At 50.6% G+C, this 18,537-nt stretch overlaps 1 protein-coding gene across 1 annotated transcript in view; it reads left to right on the forward strand.

Moving 5' to 3' along the window:
* The first annotated feature begins 1,418 nt into the window (after nucleotides 1-1,418).
* Nucleotides 1,419-18,537, forward strand: part of MBD6 (methyl-CpG binding domain protein 6) — a 30,328-nt gene continuing 13,209 nt past the window's right edge. The window contains exons 1-6 of the mRNA XM_082208010.1: nucleotides 1,419-1,617; nucleotides 6,663-6,812; nucleotides 7,662-7,798; nucleotides 8,319-8,421; nucleotides 11,904-12,069; nucleotides 13,139-14,401. Coding sequence (XP_082064136.1) covers nucleotides 7,686-7,798; nucleotides 8,319-8,421; nucleotides 11,904-12,069; nucleotides 13,139-14,401 — 1,645 coding nt within the window. The 5' untranslated portion in view covers nucleotides 1,419-1,617; nucleotides 6,663-6,812; nucleotides 7,662-7,685. The remainder of the gene's footprint in view (nucleotides 1,618-6,662; nucleotides 6,813-7,661; nucleotides 7,799-8,318; nucleotides 8,422-11,903; nucleotides 12,070-13,138; nucleotides 14,402-18,537) is intronic.

An 18,537-nucleotide genomic window follows, 5' to 3' on the forward strand; every position in this document is an offset into this window, starting at 1 on the left:
ACAGGGAACCTGTGGCCCTCCATAGGTTTTTGGACTCCAGCTCACATCACCCCTGACCATTAGCCGCATTGGCTGGAGTTCAACAACATCTAAGGGTCACAATTTCCCTACCCCTGGTTTAGCACAACCTTCCCCAATCTGGTGCCTTCTGGATTTTTTTGATTACAACTCAAACCATTGGTCAGGATGAAGGCATCTGTACACAAAAACACCTGGGGAAGCGTGCTATAAAGTATAACTAATCATAGTGGACAGGTCTATGAACTGTTACTAGTCACAACAGCTAAATGGAGCTGGCCACATTGAGAGGCAGGGCACCTCCAAATGCTGATGCTGGGGCCAAGCAGCTGAGAGCTGGGACCTGTTTGTGAGTATCACAGAAACCGATGGACCTTTGCTTTGACCCAGCAAGGCAATTCCGATGTTTCTTAACACGAACTGTGAGTTCAGCTTTCTGTTGGCAACAGTGTTCAAGTAAGCTGACAGTCTGGGTATGGAGGCAACATTCTCTTCCCCCACCACATAGCTGCATACTTCAAGCGAGTACACTTAATATCCCAAGACTTAGGTATTAAATCCTCCCTTCAAAGTTGCTACCACTTCTTGCATTGTGATATGGACAAACTTGGTTCTCTGGTCTCTCACGGGCAATCCTTGACCTGCTGTGTCTTGACAGTATAGATCGTAGGTGTAACTTGAAAGCACAGAGTTTCATTGTAATGGTCTGCACAACTGTACGAACTCAACACTTTGTTGACTTCTCCTTATCCGAGTGTGCGTGTGACACAGAGAATAGGCGTGTGGGTGTGAAACAGTAATTGAATCAAAGTTTGCATACTTGGAAGGGATCCAGAGGGTCAGCTAGTCCAGCCCCCTGCAATGCTGGAATCTCAACACACGGTCCCCTATCCAATTAGAAGCCATACCGGACTCTGCTTAGCAGTTTTTTAATTGCTGCACCACTAGTCCTACTCGAGCAGTGTGCCCCTTTCTCGGTGCAATGCCGGGGCGGGGAGACGAGGAAATTCGCGACCCCGAGGTTTCTGCTCTGAACAAAAACCCACACGCCCCACTTTGCAGCCACTCTGTGGCTCAGCCGGGGCGCGATGGAGGGCAGCTTGACTTCCAGCGCTCCTTGGGAGAAGAGAGGGACGGCCCGGTATTAAAGCAGCACGCCCCAGGGATCCTGCAGCGCCGCTCCTTCTTCCGCGCCGGGACTTGGACTCAGCCCCCGAACCCCGGGCCGCGTTTTACCCCGAGCCCCGTGCGCCCAGCGCCGCTCGTGCGCCCTGAGCGCGCAGCGGAGGAAGACGGGAGCGGAATTCCCAGGGCTGCTCCCCACCCCCACCCGGCCCCCAGTGCGCATGCCAGGGAGGAAGCTCCTTGCTCAACCCCCTCCTCTTCCTGGCACCGAGTCCGGGGGGAGGGCGCGAGCGAGACAGGCGCTGGGGGTGGGTGGGGGCGGAGAGCACCCGCGAGCCCCTGCAGCCTGACCCCCCACCCACCCAGCACCCGCCGCGGCGGGGGGCGCCACCCGGAGGCCCCGGGAGGGCGGGGGACAAGTGGGAGCCTGCAGCGGCGGCGGCAGCAGCTGGGGAAGGGGCATCATGAACCGAGGTAAGTGCCAAGGGGGCCCCGGGCACTCTCGGCAGCAGGCGCGCCGGGTGGTGCACCGGGCACGGGCACGGGGACCGCCAGCGCCCGGAGGCGAGCCCGTGGCCCACCCTCGCCCACCCCGCCAGCTCCTCTTGACAGTTCAAACTTCTGCCGGAGTTATGGAAGCTTCGCCTCCGGAGCGGGGAGGTGGGGGCAGAGAAAAGGCGACTTGGCGGCCGCCTCTCGGAGGGCAGCTCTCCCTGCAGCGGAGGGGGAGAAGCTGGGAATGAAATCTGGCGGCGATTCCCGCAGGCACCTTCCCACCCCCCCAAAATCCGGATGCACGCACGAACTGCTAAGGTCGGAAAGGGGTTGGCTGCCCTCTGCCTCCCTGGAGGTGGAGGCGGTGTCCAGGCCTCACTCTGCCCAATTCAGCTGGAGGGAAAGAGTAGGGCCAACACTATTAGAAGCACCGCCCCTACTTTAGATTCCCCCCTCCCCATTTTTTCAGACACCCAACAGCAGGTGGCAAGTTCTTTTGGATAGGAAGGATGACCAACCACAACTATAATTTCCTACAAAAGGGCTCACACAGCGACAGGAACTGGGTCTCTGCACATTTCCCATTCTTGTGTTGATAAATTTCAGGTCTTGTTGAATGGGGGTGTGGTGGTAAGGAGAGAGCTTCTCCTCCAATCCGAATCTGCCCCTACTCACACACACACACACACACACACACACACACACACGGTCTCTGAGCTGAGTAGAAGTGGGGTTTCAGAGGTATTAAGTGCACAAAAAGGGGACTGCTCAGGAGACTGCAGCTTCCTGAATAATTCAGACTGAAATAAGAGGTGAATATGTTTTCTTGTGGTCACTGTGGCAAGTCCGAGGCAGAGTAGGACGTGGGACCCCTCCAAGCCTAGGGTCTCTTTCTCCAAATCACACAACTGCCCTTGGCTGCTCACCAGTTCAAGATGGACTGCTGCCAATATTTTTACAAGTTCTGTCATGTTGTTGTCCTGCTTGTTCTTCATCTAACTGGGGAACTTCTGGGTAGCCAAGGCACGTAAAATGTCCAAATGGGACATTTGGATAGCAGTTGGTTCCTGCAGAAGGGGACTGGCTTGCATGAATCCAGGCAGTGGCAATTAATAGCAAAGGCTTATTGTCTCTAGTTTATGCTTCTTCATTCCTCAAGGTATCTCAGGGCTTTTCAAAATAGGTTTGAAGTGCATGCTAGGACCACAAAAGATCTGTGTTTGAGTCTCCTCTGTTTCTGGTCTGTGTCGTGGTTTTGGGCAAATTCTAGATGTGCATTTGTTGAAAATGGTAAAAACAGAATATCCAACACCTTGCAGAATATAATCAGACCTGGCCTTGCGTTACAATAATCAGAGTACCAGCAATACAATACACGAGAGGCCTACCCTTTTCTCCACATGCCATTGAACTGAAAATACATGCCATTTTAGAAGAGGCAGATCACATAGCTAGACAATGAAGCATATCAAACAGCCAGGGTTACCCTGTGCCAGTAGCATAATATTCACTTTCCCCTTCTCTCGCCACAGGTCAGAATAGGCTTCTGCAATGGGGCCCTTCCATGATTTTTATACGTTCCACCTCTGGATCCCCAAGGAGCAGAACCAAGAGAGTCTAAGCATTTTCCAGTGCCCTGTCATTTGAGGATCTGGCTGCTTCTTCCCAACAGTTCCTCCCACAGCGAGCTTTTCTGGGTGCAGAATGCAGGTTTCCCTCTATGCTGCACCTAGTCTCAAGGGCAGCTACAAATAATGTTGGCATCTGTCCGTCTCGAAAGACAAATTCTGCTTAATTAAAGAAGAAGGGTGTTTTGCTATCATTCCAGTTTTCCCTCTTTCCCTCTTTGGTGTTTTTGAGATAAAAGTTCACTCCCTGCTTTCTCAGAAGATGCAAGGTAAATACCATACAACTCTCTGAAAGGGAGAAATGTTTCACCTCTCCTACTGTTTCAACTTTCTAGGATGATTCCTCAGTTGGGCAGGCTAGCATTCTGCCTTCTCCCCTCCACTAGCCTTCCCATAACTAGTTGGCTTGAGGCAGGAGGCTTAATTTTTATAGTGGCTTAACCCCACCCACATCTGGCTCTACCAGTGAGTGGCAGGAGATGGAGCCAGTTGTTGGCATGCTACTGCCTCTATTATTAACCCTTTCCGGTATGTTTTTCCTGGATTTCTGAGTTTGACATGTTCAGATAGAGCTGTTTGAGGTGACTAGGGTTGTCAGCTTTTAAACTGATCCATGGTTGCTCTTCTCTTTCTTCAGATTTCTACATATCAAGCAGCTTTTAAAGGCACTAAAACAGGCAATGCTGTTGTTGATTTTCCTGTTGGCAACCCTAATGTTGTTTTCTATTTGCCATTAGGGTTTTAAGACTGCTCTGAGGTGGTATTTGACCTGATGTACAGCCTACTCTCTAATCCAGAGCTGTCTTAATGGGCTTAGATTTCCCAGTTTCAAAATAACAATTTTCCTGACTGTCTGGGGTGTGTAAGAATTGCCTCCAGGGAACCAGTCAGAGAAGCTTTATGAAAGCGGGTGAAGATGGTCTGTAAACTGTACTACAAGTTTGTGGGCTGGTAATCTGCAGGCATTTTGTGGGGTACTATCTGTTTTGAACTGACTTGTAAGGCTGCTGTCCTCTTACGCTCTCTGACCTTTTGTACCTGAACACCAGCTGTATGACATCTGCGCATCTCTGCAGAAAAACTTGTCCCATTGTGGACTTTACCACCCATTCAGGTAGCCACTCTTTTCCTTTGCTGAGAGTTGAAAATCAACAGCTGAAGCTTCTTGGTGTGAGGCTGCAGTATGGGCTAAAGCTTCACCTGAAGGAGCGTCTCCACCCCCATCGTTCTGTCTGGACACTGAGGTCCAGCTCTGAGGGCCTTCTGGCGGTTCCCGCGCTGCGAGAAGCCAAGTTACAGGGAACCAAGCAGAGGGCCTTCTTGGTAGTGGCACCCTCCCTGTGGAACGCCCTCCCACCAGATGTCAAAGAGAACAACAACTACCAGACTTTTAGAAGACATCTGAAGGCAGCCCTGTTTAGGGAAGCTTTTAATGTTTGACGGACTATTGTATTTTAATATTTTGTTGGAAGCCGCCCAGAGTGGCTGGGGAAACCCGGCCAGATGGGTGGGGTATAAATAATAGATTATTATTATTGTTATTGTTATTCACCTGGTAATTTTCTGCTACATTGCAGAATATCCTGCAGCACAGCAGGGACAAAAACATAGGATCAGCTCTGTTGGTATTCAGAGGCAATCTGCCTCCGATGGTGGAGCAAGAACCTTTCTAGCATGGCTAATAGCCAGTGATAGTCTCTTCCATGATTTTGTTTGCTCCTCTTTTAAAAGCCATCCAACTTGATGGCCATCATGACACCTTATCAGTCCCACAAGGTGGGACCAAGTCTATAGCTTAACTTTGTGCATAATTTGACTGAGCATGGGGAACCTCCAACCTGGAGACCAAATAAGACACTCCTGGTCCCCAGGACTCTCCCAAGCCATGCCCCTCACCAGTGTAGCTCCATGCTACCCCTTGAGTACTTTCGCCAGGCTGGAAGGTATCTTACCTGGATGGAAGATGGAGAGATGCCTCTGTGTGGATGTGCTGCAGCAGGGATGGGGAACCTGGCGCCCTCAAGATGATGCTGTACCCCAACCCTTGTATGTATCCGTGACCATTGGCCATGTTGGGTGGGGCTGATGGGAGCTGAAGTCCAGCAACATCTGGAGAGCCACAGCATCCCTATCCCTGGTGCATAGAAAACTTTGGGGTTTGTCTGGAATGTCGTTTGCTGCACAAAAGTAAGAATTGCATTGATTGCTCTGCCCATGTTTGCTTCTGGCTCCACTCACTTTTTGCCTCTGCCCCCACCTGCCACTGACAAGCAGCCCCTGGAAGGTTGCTCATGAAGGAATGTGGCCCTTGTGTTGAAAAAGTTGGCTCACCAATGTAGTAAAGGTAGTCTTCCAGACCAGTAGGCACAACGCCTGCCTTTTAGTTACCCCCTCTCTGGAAATGTTGACCTGGTGCCGTAGAATAAGGTGGGGGAAGCTCTGAGGTGGCAGGTGACATTTATGAATGCTCCCCTCCATAAACAGCTCCCTGCAAGCAGAAAGCTAGCACGGCAACTGGGCTAAATGTGCCAACTTTTAACTTGCGAAGACATGTTTATATTGGGGAACGTTATTATCTCATTCTGCTGAATGTGTAGACCAAGGCTTTTGCCTGGAGAGAGGGATGGATGTCAGGTGGACAAAGATGGATCTCCACATGGGTTTTACATGGCTTCGCTTCCCTTTATACCCTTTCAACCAGTCTCTTGTACTTGCAGTCAGAGTGGGAAGAGGGTGTCCGCATTCTCCCATTCTTTACGAGGTGGGTGAAGTTGAAATCCTAATCTACCATAGCAACTGGGATTTCAAAACCAGGGGTGGGGGGGCTGTTGTTGTCTTAACTCCAGGATGATTAGCAATGAGTTGACCAGGATGTGATCGGGTGCGTTATGTTTTACAGGCAAAGTTTTTGCTTGACTACCTTCTGCAGCACAAAATACCGTATTTTTCGCTCTATAAGATGCACCAGACCACAAGACACACCTAGTTTTTGGAGGAGGAAAACAAGAAAAAAATATTCTGAATCTCAGAAGCCAGAACAGCAAGAGGGATCGCTGCGCAGTGAAGTCAGCAATCCCTCTTGCTGTTCTGGCTTCTGGGAGAGCTGCGCAGCCTGCATTCCCTCCATAAGACGCACACACATTACCCTTACTTTTTAGGAGGGAAAAAGTGAGTCTTATAGAGCAAAAAATACGGTAATTAAGTGTGCCTCAACTCTGAGCTTAATGAGGGGTTTTGTTGACCTGACAAGGGCCCTGGTGAAATAGGCAGGTCTTGAGCATTGTCTTTAGCAAATACCTTTGGCCCGCATGGTCCCTGTCGTGGGGAAGGCTGTGGGGAATCTCCTTTCTCTCTCCCCCTTAGTGATGGCATAACAATGTCTTCCTTCCATTCCAGGTGTAGGCTAGCGTGGCCGCAGAGTGGGTGTGAGCTCGCTGCACTGGACCCCACCTGGACCCCACAAGAGAGACTGCTGGGCTATGAGTGCCTGAAGGGATCGTGCCCACTCTTAACGCCGCCTGCCGTGAGGTTTGCAGCCATGAGCAGGTAGGAGCCATCGGCAGAGCAGATCTGGGATTAAAGGATCAGCCAGCTGTTTGCCGTTTCACGGCTCCCTCCTGGTGGAGTTTAGTAGGTCAGAGCTGCCCAGGGAGTGTTGGGAGGGGGCAGAGGAAACAGACAGACAGTGGGGGCTTGGGGAATGCAGCGCCTGACTCCCCGATTCACCTCAGACACCCTGCTATCACCTCCTTTCCTCATTCTAAAGGCTGATCTCTGTGTTGAAAAGAATCATGTAGCAGAGTCCCTGTGGGACTGTATCACTTCAGATGGTAAGTGGTAGTAGGGGAAGTCAAGGGTTTCTTAATGCTCCCCTGTGTTTAAAAATGAAGCAAAAAGTGCCCTCCAAACCCTCTGTACAGTGATTCCTCCACATGCAAACTGTAGTGGTACAGCCCTGCAAACATTCTGCTGTGTGGTTCTGCTGATGGCGTAGCTTGGTTCTTTTCTAGAGCTTTTCAAGCTAGCAAAGAATCAATGTCTGTTTTCGTTTTTCCAAAATGTCCACCAGGGAGGTGTGTGTGTGTGTGTGTGTGTGTGTGTGTGTGTGTTGGGGGGGGGCTTTGAGGTGACTATGCAAAATCTGATGTCACATTTTCTGGGGTGGCTGACAGTTCTCCAGAGGCAGCTAAAGTCCCTAGACCAAAGTAAGCTCCATTCTATCAGGACTTGCCATTCATGGCCTGTGCAACTAGGGTTGGCCTGAGAAGTTTGCAACTGGGTTACATGCCCTCCCTCCCTCCCTCCCTCCCTCCCTCCCTCCCTCCCTCCTTCCCCACCCCTCTCCAGGCAAGGTGGTTGTGCCTGCCATCTTGGTGACCCTCTGGGTTTTTTCAGGTGCCCAAGTGCTGAGGGAGCACAATGAATGGCGGCGATGATTGCTCTGTTGTGGATCGAGGTGGGCGCCTGGCAGTCACACCTGTGCCCGTGGGCTGGCAGCGCATGGTGGAAGAGGGTGGAGTGCGCTATATCAGGTAAGCCTGGCATTATATCCGGAGTTGGGGCAGATGGGGTTCATCCAACTGGGAAGGCAGCCCATCTAGGAGAAGGGAACTCTGGTCCTAAACCTGCACAGCCTTGTGGGATATCTTCAGGAGAAGAAGAGGCTATGGAGTAAACCCCACACAAATCCAGAGTGGAGTCCCTAAGACACTTGGATAGCGCTTTGTCTGCCTCCTTCCTGCAACTCCTGGAGCCAAGCTGGTGCCAAATGTATTGCTCTGCTTTCCTTTGGACCAGTGAGGCCGAGAGGGGGGGTCTTTTCGTCTGGGCAGCCCAGGAGCCCCATACACAGCGTCCAGACTTGCACCCTTTGGTGCTTCTAACACAACACTTTGGCTTCACCCTCGGAGGTGCACTCCATTGTCTCTGGAGACAGATGGATGCCAATGGTGAGCTTCTTGTTCGTCCCCCTGGTGTACTAAGTCCCCTGACACTTCTTTCTTTCTTTCTTTCTTTCTTTCTTTCTTTCTTTCTTTCTTTCTCCCCCCATAGTCCCAGCGGCACAAGCCTGGCTTCGTTGGAGCAGACTCGTGCATACCTGCTGGCGGACGGCACATGCAAGTGTGGCCTGGAGTGTCCCCTCAACATGCATAAGGTACAGAACTTGGGAGAGAGAACCAAAACTGTGCTTGCCACCAGCAGTGGACTCTGGCCTGGAGGTTTTCAACCTTTGTCCAAGTAGTGAGAATAAGAAAAGGAGAACAAAGGTTGACAGTAGGAATTTTGGAGGATGTGTTACACCAGGCTTCCTCAAACTCGGCCCTCCAGATGTTTTGAGACTACAATTCCCATCATCCCTGACCACTGGTCCTGCTAGCTAGGGATCATGGGAGTTGTAGGCCAAAAAACACCTGGAGGGCCGAGGTTGAGCAAGCCTGTGTTACACCAAGTCAGCCCATGGGCCCAATCTAGCTCAGTGTCCTCTGCACCGATTGGCAGGGGCTCTCCAGAGCTTTCTGAGAAGGGAAGGTTGCCAAGTTGACCTGGAGATGACAAGGCTTGAACCTTGGACCTTTTGCATGCAAAGCACCTGTTGCACCACTGAGCCGTGGCCCTTCTTCCGCTAGTGGCCAGGCCTCGTTCCAGAAAACGGGAGAGTTGGTCATTTGCTGGGAACCCTAGACTTGCAAAGGGCCACCAGCCCAGCACTACTACCATTACTGATCGTGCTTTCTGCAGAGTGCCCATTCGGGCCAGAGACGTGGGCTGGGGAGGCACCTCTTTGTGGCAGCTCATTCCACAGCTTTGTAATTTAGCCCCGGAAACTGGATACAGAAAACCAGCCCACCTAGTGCAACATCCTCACAGTGGCCAACCGTAAGCCTGTGAGAAGCTCACGAGCAGGACCTGAGTGCAACAGCCCTCTTCCCACTTGCTATTCCCAGCATCCTGCCTCTGACAGTGGAGGTAGATTACAGGGAAATAAATATGGGGAGTGTTGTGTGGATGCTGCAATTTTGCACAAGTGCTGAAAAGAATTGCTGGATGTGGCATTCACTTTCCTAAAGATTTCCCGCCTTTTTAAAGGAAGTTTCTAGCCTTTGGTGTTGCAAAGGCACATTTAAACGTATGAGAGCAAAGCCTGGTTGATTCACAGAAACTGGGAGAAGGGGGGCTTTGGGATAAGATTTCTACTGGTCTAAGGACGGGGCTCCGGCATCCTACGATTCCTTGCTGCTCCCTATGGGAAGACTAAATAAGGCAAAACGAGAAAAAAGGCAAATTGGCTTAATCTGCACAATATCTCAAGGCTGCAGAATACAGCTTGCAGAGAGTACATACAAGAGAGAGTTTTCTGCTGTAGAGGTGGACGCTGCCCTGTTTGGCTTGGGCATTCCAGCTCTGTGATCCTCAGGCTAGAAAAAGGACTGACCCTCTACAGTTCTGCCAAATTCTGCCCTTTAATTTGAAGAGCAGCATGCTAGATCCGTGAGCGGGGACATGTTCACCACACTAAGCACCAGTAGCTATTTTGGAAAGGAACAGAAAGTGTGTGTGTGGCTTGGTTGGGGTCAGATCTTGTCATTCAGCAGCAGCAGAAGCTGGCAGTGCATCCAGGGCTCCCTTCTGCCAACAGCACATTCCTAGCTCTTCACAGTGCAGGGGCGTTCCAGCTCTCCACCTCAGGGAAACCTGTTCCGAGTCGGCTGTCATTTGCCAAAGAACCTCTGCGTGTTGCAGAAGATTCTGGGGGGAAATAGGGATGCTCCAGGGTGCTTCACACAGAGTCCCAAGTCAGGCCTTTTGCTGACATTCGCTCTGTGTGACCAGAGCCTGCTAGGACACACCTGGCACACATGCTGCTGCTGCTGTTCATTTCAAGGGAAGTTGCCTTTGCAGGAAGGGAGAGGGCCGTAGCTCAGCAGGCAGAGCACATGCCTTTCAGGCATAAGGCCCCAAGTTCAGTCCCTGGCATCCTCAGGGCTGAACCGAGAGACCCTAACCACAGCCAGCGTAGATAATACTGAGCTAGATGACCCGATAGTCCATTGTTTCTTCTCCTTTGTGGCTGGACAGAGCCACCTGCTGCATGGGTTGTAACCAGTTTGTATTCCCCTTGTGAGCAAGCACACCACACACATGTGGAAATCAGCCTGCCTTTGGCATCCTAAGAATCTCAGCTTTCGTTTTTTTAAAGAACAAGGTACAGTGGTGCCCCGCAAGACAAATGCCTCGCAAGACAGAAAACCCGCTAGACGAAAGGGTTTTCCGTTTTTGAGCTGCTTCGCAAGACGAATTTCCCTATGGGCTTGTTTCCCTATGGGCTTGCGAGTGTTCCGATTTTTTTTCGCTCCCCCCCTTTTTCTAAGCCGCTAAGACGCTAATAGCCTTTCAGCCGCTAAGCCGCTAAGCCTTTAATAGCTGCTAATCCGTTAATAGGGTTGCTTCGCAAGATGAAAAAACCGCTAGACGAAGAGACTCGTGGAACGGATTATTTTCGTCTTGCGAGGCACCACTGTACTAGTCCTTTTTGATGCAAAGAAACGTTTGAAAACATGTGAACGGTGTTTGGAGAAAGAAGGCAGAGGGGAGATGACTAAGAGGTCAGAGGGTTGTGAGGAAGGCCATTGCTTAAGTGTTCTCTTTGCTTGTCCCCCTGTCCCAGGGCTAACAGACAGGATTAATTGTGCAAGCCGTATGCAGATTGATTTGATTTGCACAGTTTATTCAGGTTTCAGGATTCAGTCTCCGCTGGTGCAGAATTTAGGTTGGAGCTTTGTGGGCGTCTGTTTTTCTCTGAAGGTCAGCTGCTTACCACCCATTGGGATGACCCTCCATTCTAGTTTCTTACTTTAAGGATGACTGTACAGTGGTGCCTCGCAAGACGAAAAGAATCCGTTCCGCGAGTCTCTTCGTCTTGCGAAGCAAGCCCATTAGCTGCTTAGCGGATTAGCGCTATTAGCGGCTTAGCGGATCAGCTGATAAGCGGCTTAGCGGATCAGCTGATTAGCGGATCAGCTGATAAGCGGCTTAGCGGATCAGCTGTTAAGCGGCTTAGGATCAGCTGATAAGCGGCTTAGCGGCTTGGGAAAAAGTGAAAAAGGGGGGCAAAGGGGGGAAAACCCGCAGGAACTCGCAAGACATTTTCGTGGGTTTAAAACAGGGGTTTGGTGGGTTTAAAACAGGGTTGGGGCACCTTTGGCTCTCCAGGCACCGACTGACCACAGTCCCTATCATTCCTGACAACTAGGCCATGCTGGGCCTCTTAAGGTGGGTTCCAGCACCTCTCAGGTGGGCACTATTGCCACTCTAAAAGAACGAGGGAGGCGTTTATGGTGAGTTCTGGCACCTCTTTTTCTATAAAAATAGCACTGACAACAACCCTGTGAGTGAGGTCAGGCAGAGAGGCAGTGACTGGCCCAGGGTCACTCAGTGAGCTTCCTGGCTGAGGGGATTTGAACCCTGGTCTCCCGGGTTTTAGTCCAGTGCTCTAACCACTACACCACACTGACTCTAACTTGGACCACAAGAAATGGCCTGACTCCCACTGCAGTCTATTTTTATCACCTCGTTCCCCTGGACTGGTCAGGTGCCCTCCTGTTTATAAGTATTTTCTTCCCACCCCATCATGGTTAGGTTTTCAACTTCGACCCAGCAGCAATGGTGACAGGGAGTGAAGGAAGCAAGGGCGACGAGGACATGACCAAGCTGTGCAACCACCGGCGGAAAATTGTGGCTATGGCCACGCTGTACCGCAGCATGGAGAGCCATGGGCCCCTGAGCCTGCCACACCTGGGGCCAGGTAACTGTGTTCTCCCGCACGGGGCCATATTCCTTCACTGTTCTTTTCAGTAGCACTGTAAACCTGGCCAGCGCTAGGAACTGGGAATTGGCTTAGCCAGCCAGCCAGCCTATTCAACCCCAGTGTGAGTCATTTGCTCTGGGCTTTCTTCCATTTAGGAGACCTGCTTAGATGGGTGCTCACACATCAAATTCAACCAGTGTACAGAAATATTTTATCAGTATGCTCATAAAGTTATTTGCATGTCATATTCTGTGAGTGTGCAGTTTGTATACCTGTGTCCACAGCAGCTGAGCTTGCTGATCAGAAGGTCGGTGGTTTGAATCCCCGCGACAGGGTGAGCTCCTGTTGCTCGGTCCTTGCTCCTGCCAACCTAGCAGTTTGAAAGCACGTCAAAGTGCAAGTAGATAAATAGGTACCGCTCTGGCAGGAAGGTAAACGGCGTTTCTGTGCGCTGCTTTGGATCGGCTTAGACATGTTGGCCACATGACCCAGAAGCTGTCTGCGGACAAACGTCAGCTCCCTCGGCCTATAGAGCGAGATGAGTGCCCAGAGTCGTCCGCGACTGGACCTAAGGGTCAGGGGTACCTTTACTTTAAAGTAAAAGAAACATGAAAAGAAAAACAAGTAACACTGTGGATACTCCTCAAGTGGGATATAACTTTTATCCTTTCACACTACAAGTAATATGAAGTCACATGTACCTCAACAGTGAGAAAAATTGTGCTTCAGAGAGCACAGATTTGGGCAATACCAGTATAACTGCTGAACAGCGTCCCCAAGGAAGAATTAGGAACGTCTCAAATGTATTTGACATCAGCTTTATCTTAAACATTATTATTATTATTATTTTTGCATCTGGTGACTTTTGTCTTCTGTATCTGCTCCACATCATCCAGTACCACCAGAGTCATCACTTGCATTGTCATCATCATTAGTTAATGCAAAGATAGTGGTTTAGAAAGTATATATTTAAAAAAACCCTGAAATATTAACTTTGCTTAGGCCCGTGCAGTTTGCTTTTGCAGTGATTTCCTTTTGCATCTGTTGCTTTTTTATCTGTTTCCAGGGCCCAGCTTGACCCAGCTGCCTCACCCAACCACACCAGGGCCCAGCAGTCACCCACAGCAGATGCTTCCCAGCAAAGCCTCCACCACCCTGGCGAAGGGCCCTGAACTCTACCAGCAGTGCCCCTCGGATCGCTATGGCAACACCTGGTCCAGCCCGAGCTCCACTTTCCCCCGCCACCACAACACTCTCTTTGGGGATGTCTTCCCAGGCCGCCTGCCTGCCACCACCAATGGCAACACCCGGCCGTCCTTCCCAACTGAACTGAGTGCTGTGGGGGGGCCCTTCCTGCCCAGCAAGGCCCTCCCAGACACACTGTCCCGGCCCTACCCTTCCAGCTGCCTCCTCTTCCCCCCGCCAGATGAGGCGGCGTCCAGCCAGGAGGGCGGCCCCTGGAGCAGCCGGCCGGTGCCTCTGGGGTCTCAGACCAGCACCACAGGCTCACCCGCCCCCACCACCCTCTCCTCCATTTCATCGCCGGCAGGCAGCGCCGAGCCGTCCCCGCAGCGCTCTCGGCACTCCTCAGCTTCCTCGGAGCAGGGCCTCTCTGGACACCGCCCAGCGGCCAGGCCCCCCGGCTTGGACGCAGCGGCCCCAGCCAATGCCTTAACCAACCAAAGCAGCAATAACCTGCCCTCAGTGCCCTTAGGAGTTGCCCCGGAAGGCAAAGGACCGCCCAGCCTGCTGCTGCTCCACCCTCAGGGCCCAGGCTCCTTCCCAGCCAGCAGCTTGTTGAGTGCAGCCGCCAAGGCCCAGCTGGCCAGCAGGGGGCGTCCCGACGAGCTGGCTGCCAGCACTTTACCCAGCCGCTTGCTACTGTCCATGGTGGGTGGGCGAGCGCCCAGGCGGCAGCGCCGCTCTCCCACCGTCCTGCGCCTGCTCAAGGACTCCCACTCGGCGGGGCAGGCGGGGGGGCTCGCCCATCCGGAGGAGACGCCGACCCGACACCCCCGGCCTCGGGACCAGCTGCCGGCAGGGGAGGCCAAGAATGGACCCCCCAGCTCCGGGGCTCCGGCTCAGCCGCTCTCGTCCCTGCTCAGCCTGCTCGCTCCCCCCGTGAGCTCACTGGCCGCCCCAGGCCTCCCGCCGGTGCCCCCGACCCCCGCTGGCGACAGCCCCAGCCCTTTGCCCTCCTTCCAGGACTTCAACAGCCAGCTCCTCAGCCTCTTTGGCCAGCTGGCCTCGGCCTCTTCTGAACAGATCTCAGGGAGCCCCCCACAGCCAAAACCGCCTGCCTCCCCACTCGGATCACACGGCACCCCAGGTAGGTCCGTGCGTCTGTAGGTGGGTGGTGCCATTCACAGAGGCAAACTCCTTCCCCGCCACCCCACCTCTGAGGGCTGGAAAGACGGGGGGGGGGACTCACCCCTGGAGGCAGGGAGGTGTCTGCTATATGTTTCCTTCCTGAGTATGGGGAAACCGGTGGCCCTCCAGATGTTGTGGAACTATAACTCCCATCAGCCCCAGTCAGCATGACCAATAGGATGGGAATTGTAGTTCAGCATGTTCAGGCTGAAGCCCAGGCTTAGCTCTTTTCTTTTCTTTTAAATGATATTTATTGGGAATTTAAAGTTACATTAAAAAAGAGAGATTAAACAATACAAATCAGTAAAAAGAGAATAAAAAGTACAAAACATACAATACACTAAAATCAAAAACAAGAGCAAAAGAATAAATTTAAAAACAAATCCAATATTCCCATATCCTTATCTTCATTAACTTGTTTCATCGACCTCCTCACACCTCCCTTTTTTGTATTCTAATTATTAATGATCTCAGCAAATCCTTTCCATCTTGCACTGTATTCTGTCCTTTAGTTGTCTTAATTTATTTTAGCCTTATCTTACCATAAAGAAAAAACCTTAGAACTTAAAAACTTCTTTATACATAACTCCTTATAACATTTCTACTAAAGCCTAATAGTTTCATTCCAAGATTTTCCTAACAGTCATTAATTTTACAATATTTCTCTAAATGAATTTTTAAACTTTCTGCCAATTTCATCCACCGTGTCTTCTTCCTGGTCTCGGGTTCTGTCAGTCCTTTCTGTCTGTTCCATCTAGTCCATCAACCTGGTGATCTTATGTCCGAGGCTTTTAACTCTTTTCCATGTCCCTTCTGCAGATCTTCTTCATAGTTGTACCTGCACTTTACTTTGTCTTCTGCTGGTCTTGTACTTAGTTTCCTTCCTTTATCTCTGAGGAGTAGATCTCGGAGGAACAACCTAAGAATGTCTTTATCCCTTCTCGACCAGTCAGCCCGTTCTCCATAGTTAGCACTAAAATCCAAAAAATATTCCAAAGCATACTTCAATGTCCCTCCAAAGTTGAGGGCCTCAACCACTCCAATCTCCTCCTGGCCCAAAACCAAATCCCAAGAGTCAGGACATCCCTGCATAGGAGGATATGACCAACTTGTCATCTCCAGTCCCGACAGGACTCCGTCTCTCCAAGTCTGACTCACTCCAGATTCAGTCATCAGAAACGACAGCTTATGTTCCTGCAAGGCCACATCTCTCTCAACTTGTATTACTTGAGGTTCAACAACAACCTCCTCCTTTGTCTTCTCCGCAGCTTGCCCTGTCAGGGCAGATTCCTGGGTCAATTCTTGAGCAGGTTGTATATCAGTGTTCACTGTTTGACCGAAATTATCAATAGTAGTCATCAAATAGTAGTCATCAAATCCATCTTCGCATGAAGCTGCTCCAACAAAGCACTTGTCCTGCACAAAGCAGACACTAAGGCTTCCTGTGTCAACATTCTTGTCCAAGGTCAATGTCTGTTTCTCATGATCCTTAATCTCTACAGCTGTAGAGTTCCCCAGGTCCACTCCAACAACGGTTCAAAAGCTCCCTCTAGAGGAAACAATTTCTATTTGTATCCATCCTTTTACAAGCAGATCCAGCAACAAAATTGCTTTCATTTTTCAAATCTTTGTTCCTTTTTAGTGCAAAAGGAAACATTGGAGTCAATATGTTTCTTCTCTTATTTGACTATCTGTCAACATACGTTATTATTCACAGTCAATGAACTTTCCCAATGTCTATCTTTGACAGCCCGTTCCCAGGTTCAAGACGATAGAAATTTATCTTTCTTTACTCCCTTCTCCTGCAGGCTTGAACAATTTAAGATTTCCCCCCTCTTCTCCTGCTTCCAAGGGGGTTTTTGTAGTTTTAACCGATGGAAATTTAGTCCTTTACAGATAACTTTCCAGACTTTAGCTTGCAATGTCTTTGCTTCAAGCTATTTACAAAAGTGGAAGGCGGACTTCCTGTTTAGACCTTACCGCTCCGATGCCAAATTACGAAGTTTAATAATCCAATTTTCCGTTCTACTCACGGGTACTTGTTTAGAGTCCAATTGTACACAGGGAAAAAGTCAGCGCTCTCCGACAACAGCAATGCGGCTTCACTCTGTGAAAAGAGCAATTGATTCGAAGCACCGCGCCGCTCACCCCACGTCGCTCCGGATCCCCGTAGCCGGGTTTCCCCGTGAGTAGGGGAGGCGCAAAAGGTGCCAGCTGAATCCCAGGTCCACAGGCTTCTCCCGCCTGTGGTTTTTGATGGGTCTCTACCTCGCCGTGGCGGTCCAGACCCTGATTTTCACGGAGCGGATTCCTCCAGATCAGAGGAAATCCACCATTGCCAGTGGCGCTAACCCGGAAGTCCCCCCGGCTTAGCTCACTTGCGTTGAGCTATGCTACTTGGCCGCAGCCTTTCCACCCTCAGCAGCTGTTGTAGGGTAGTGGTAGGCAGCTCAGGTTTGCTCAGAAGCAAGCCCTGCTATTTCAGATGTGGCTTATTCCTCAGTATAAGTGCATTGGGATCACAGCCTCACTGTGTGTGAACAGCAAGCGAGAATGTTCCCCTCCGTCAAGCCTTGCCTCAGTCAACATCTAGTAACTAGTATCGTGCTAGCTTTTATTTCTCAGGGCCAAACCAGGCTTGGCGTTTTTTTGTTCTTACTTAAATGGGGTTGCAGGGGGCTCTGCATCTGATCGGAGCAGCGGTGATGCAGAAAGGTGCTTAACCTTTTCCCTCAGACAGTTTTCCTGATCAAAATCAGCCCCCCATCTCACCAGCTGTTTTGCATTGTGTATATACTGGATTTCTGTTTTCCACAGCAAGAAAAGCAGCGCAGGTCGCACTTGGATCAGGAAACTGGCCTGTAGGGAAAGGGTTAAACTCCCTTCCACTAATCCAGCTAGATTTGCGGTAAAAACCAAACCTGTGTGGGGACACACCACATGCTTCTGTCCACACAGTTACTGGGGGGGGGGGGGGTGTACAAAAAATCCAGATGCCCAGTAGCTGCTTCTGCCTAAAAATTTGGGTCTGGTGACTGGATTGCCTCAAAGCTCACAAGGCTGTTTGCTTCTAGCCGGTGCCTAGAAAATTTTGCTGCCTTTTTACTTAGGGTGGGGCCATAATTCAGGGATAGAGGACATAGTTTGCATGAAGAATGCCCCAGGTTAACTCCCTGGCACCTCCAGTTAAAAAGAAAAAGAAAATCAGATATCAGGGGATGTTGAAGACCTCTTCCTGAGACCCTGGAGAGCAATTGCTAGCCAGGATAGACAATGTGGGCTGTATGGACACATAATCTGGACTGGTATTCTTTTATCCGTTTATTTAATCTTTATCTGACTCCTTAGCTGAAAAAGCTCAAAGAGCAGTTTATGTACAGTCTATGAAAACAAGGCAGTCCCTTCCTGCAGGCTTACAACCTAAAATAAGTGACACAAAAGGGAGAAAAAGGAATGGATAGGGAAGAGCAAGGGGCAAAGAAGCAAAACTAGCCCTCAGTTTTTAAATAGGAGAATTCATAATAATTGAGATGGGGAGCAGAACAACTAATGTGCATCTTATCTCTGTGCAGTAGGCTAATTTCTCCACACACCCCTGTTTCCTCCACCCAGATACACCAGAGGCATTATCAGAGTTCCTTGGCAGATTCTAGTCAGGGGGAAACAGTCAAAGAGGGTTCTAAGCAGGGTTAGGGAGGGGGGTGGCCTGGGGAGGGGAGAGATGGCTGGGGTAGTTGTGTGCTTCCAAGCGCCAGATAGAGAGACCAGGAGGACTGCATTCAAGCCTGGCCCCCAGATTCCCCACACCTGCTTTATAATGACCAGCTGGGATGGAAAGTCTTGAGGTCCCTCAGCAGAACCAATGTCATGGCCCTGCTTGCAGCCTCCCTAAGGCAGCTGGAAGTATTGCTTGCATAATGAATGCACAGTCTTTTGAGTACAAAAGAGAAACTAAGCAAGCAGGGTGGTTTCAGACACTGTGGAGAAAGAAGCGGGGAGACGTGTGAGTGCCTCTCTCCCTGCTAGAGAGGCAGGAAGGTTGTCTTCCACTGATGTCGGCAGACGTCTTGCTAGTACTGTTGGTCTGGTCCGACA

Source organism: Podarcis vaucheri (genome assembly GCF_965113315.1).
Source record: "Podarcis vaucheri genome assembly, chromosome: 2".
Taxonomy (NCBI): domain Eukaryota; kingdom Metazoa; phylum Chordata; class Lepidosauria; order Squamata; family Lacertidae; genus Podarcis; species Podarcis vaucheri.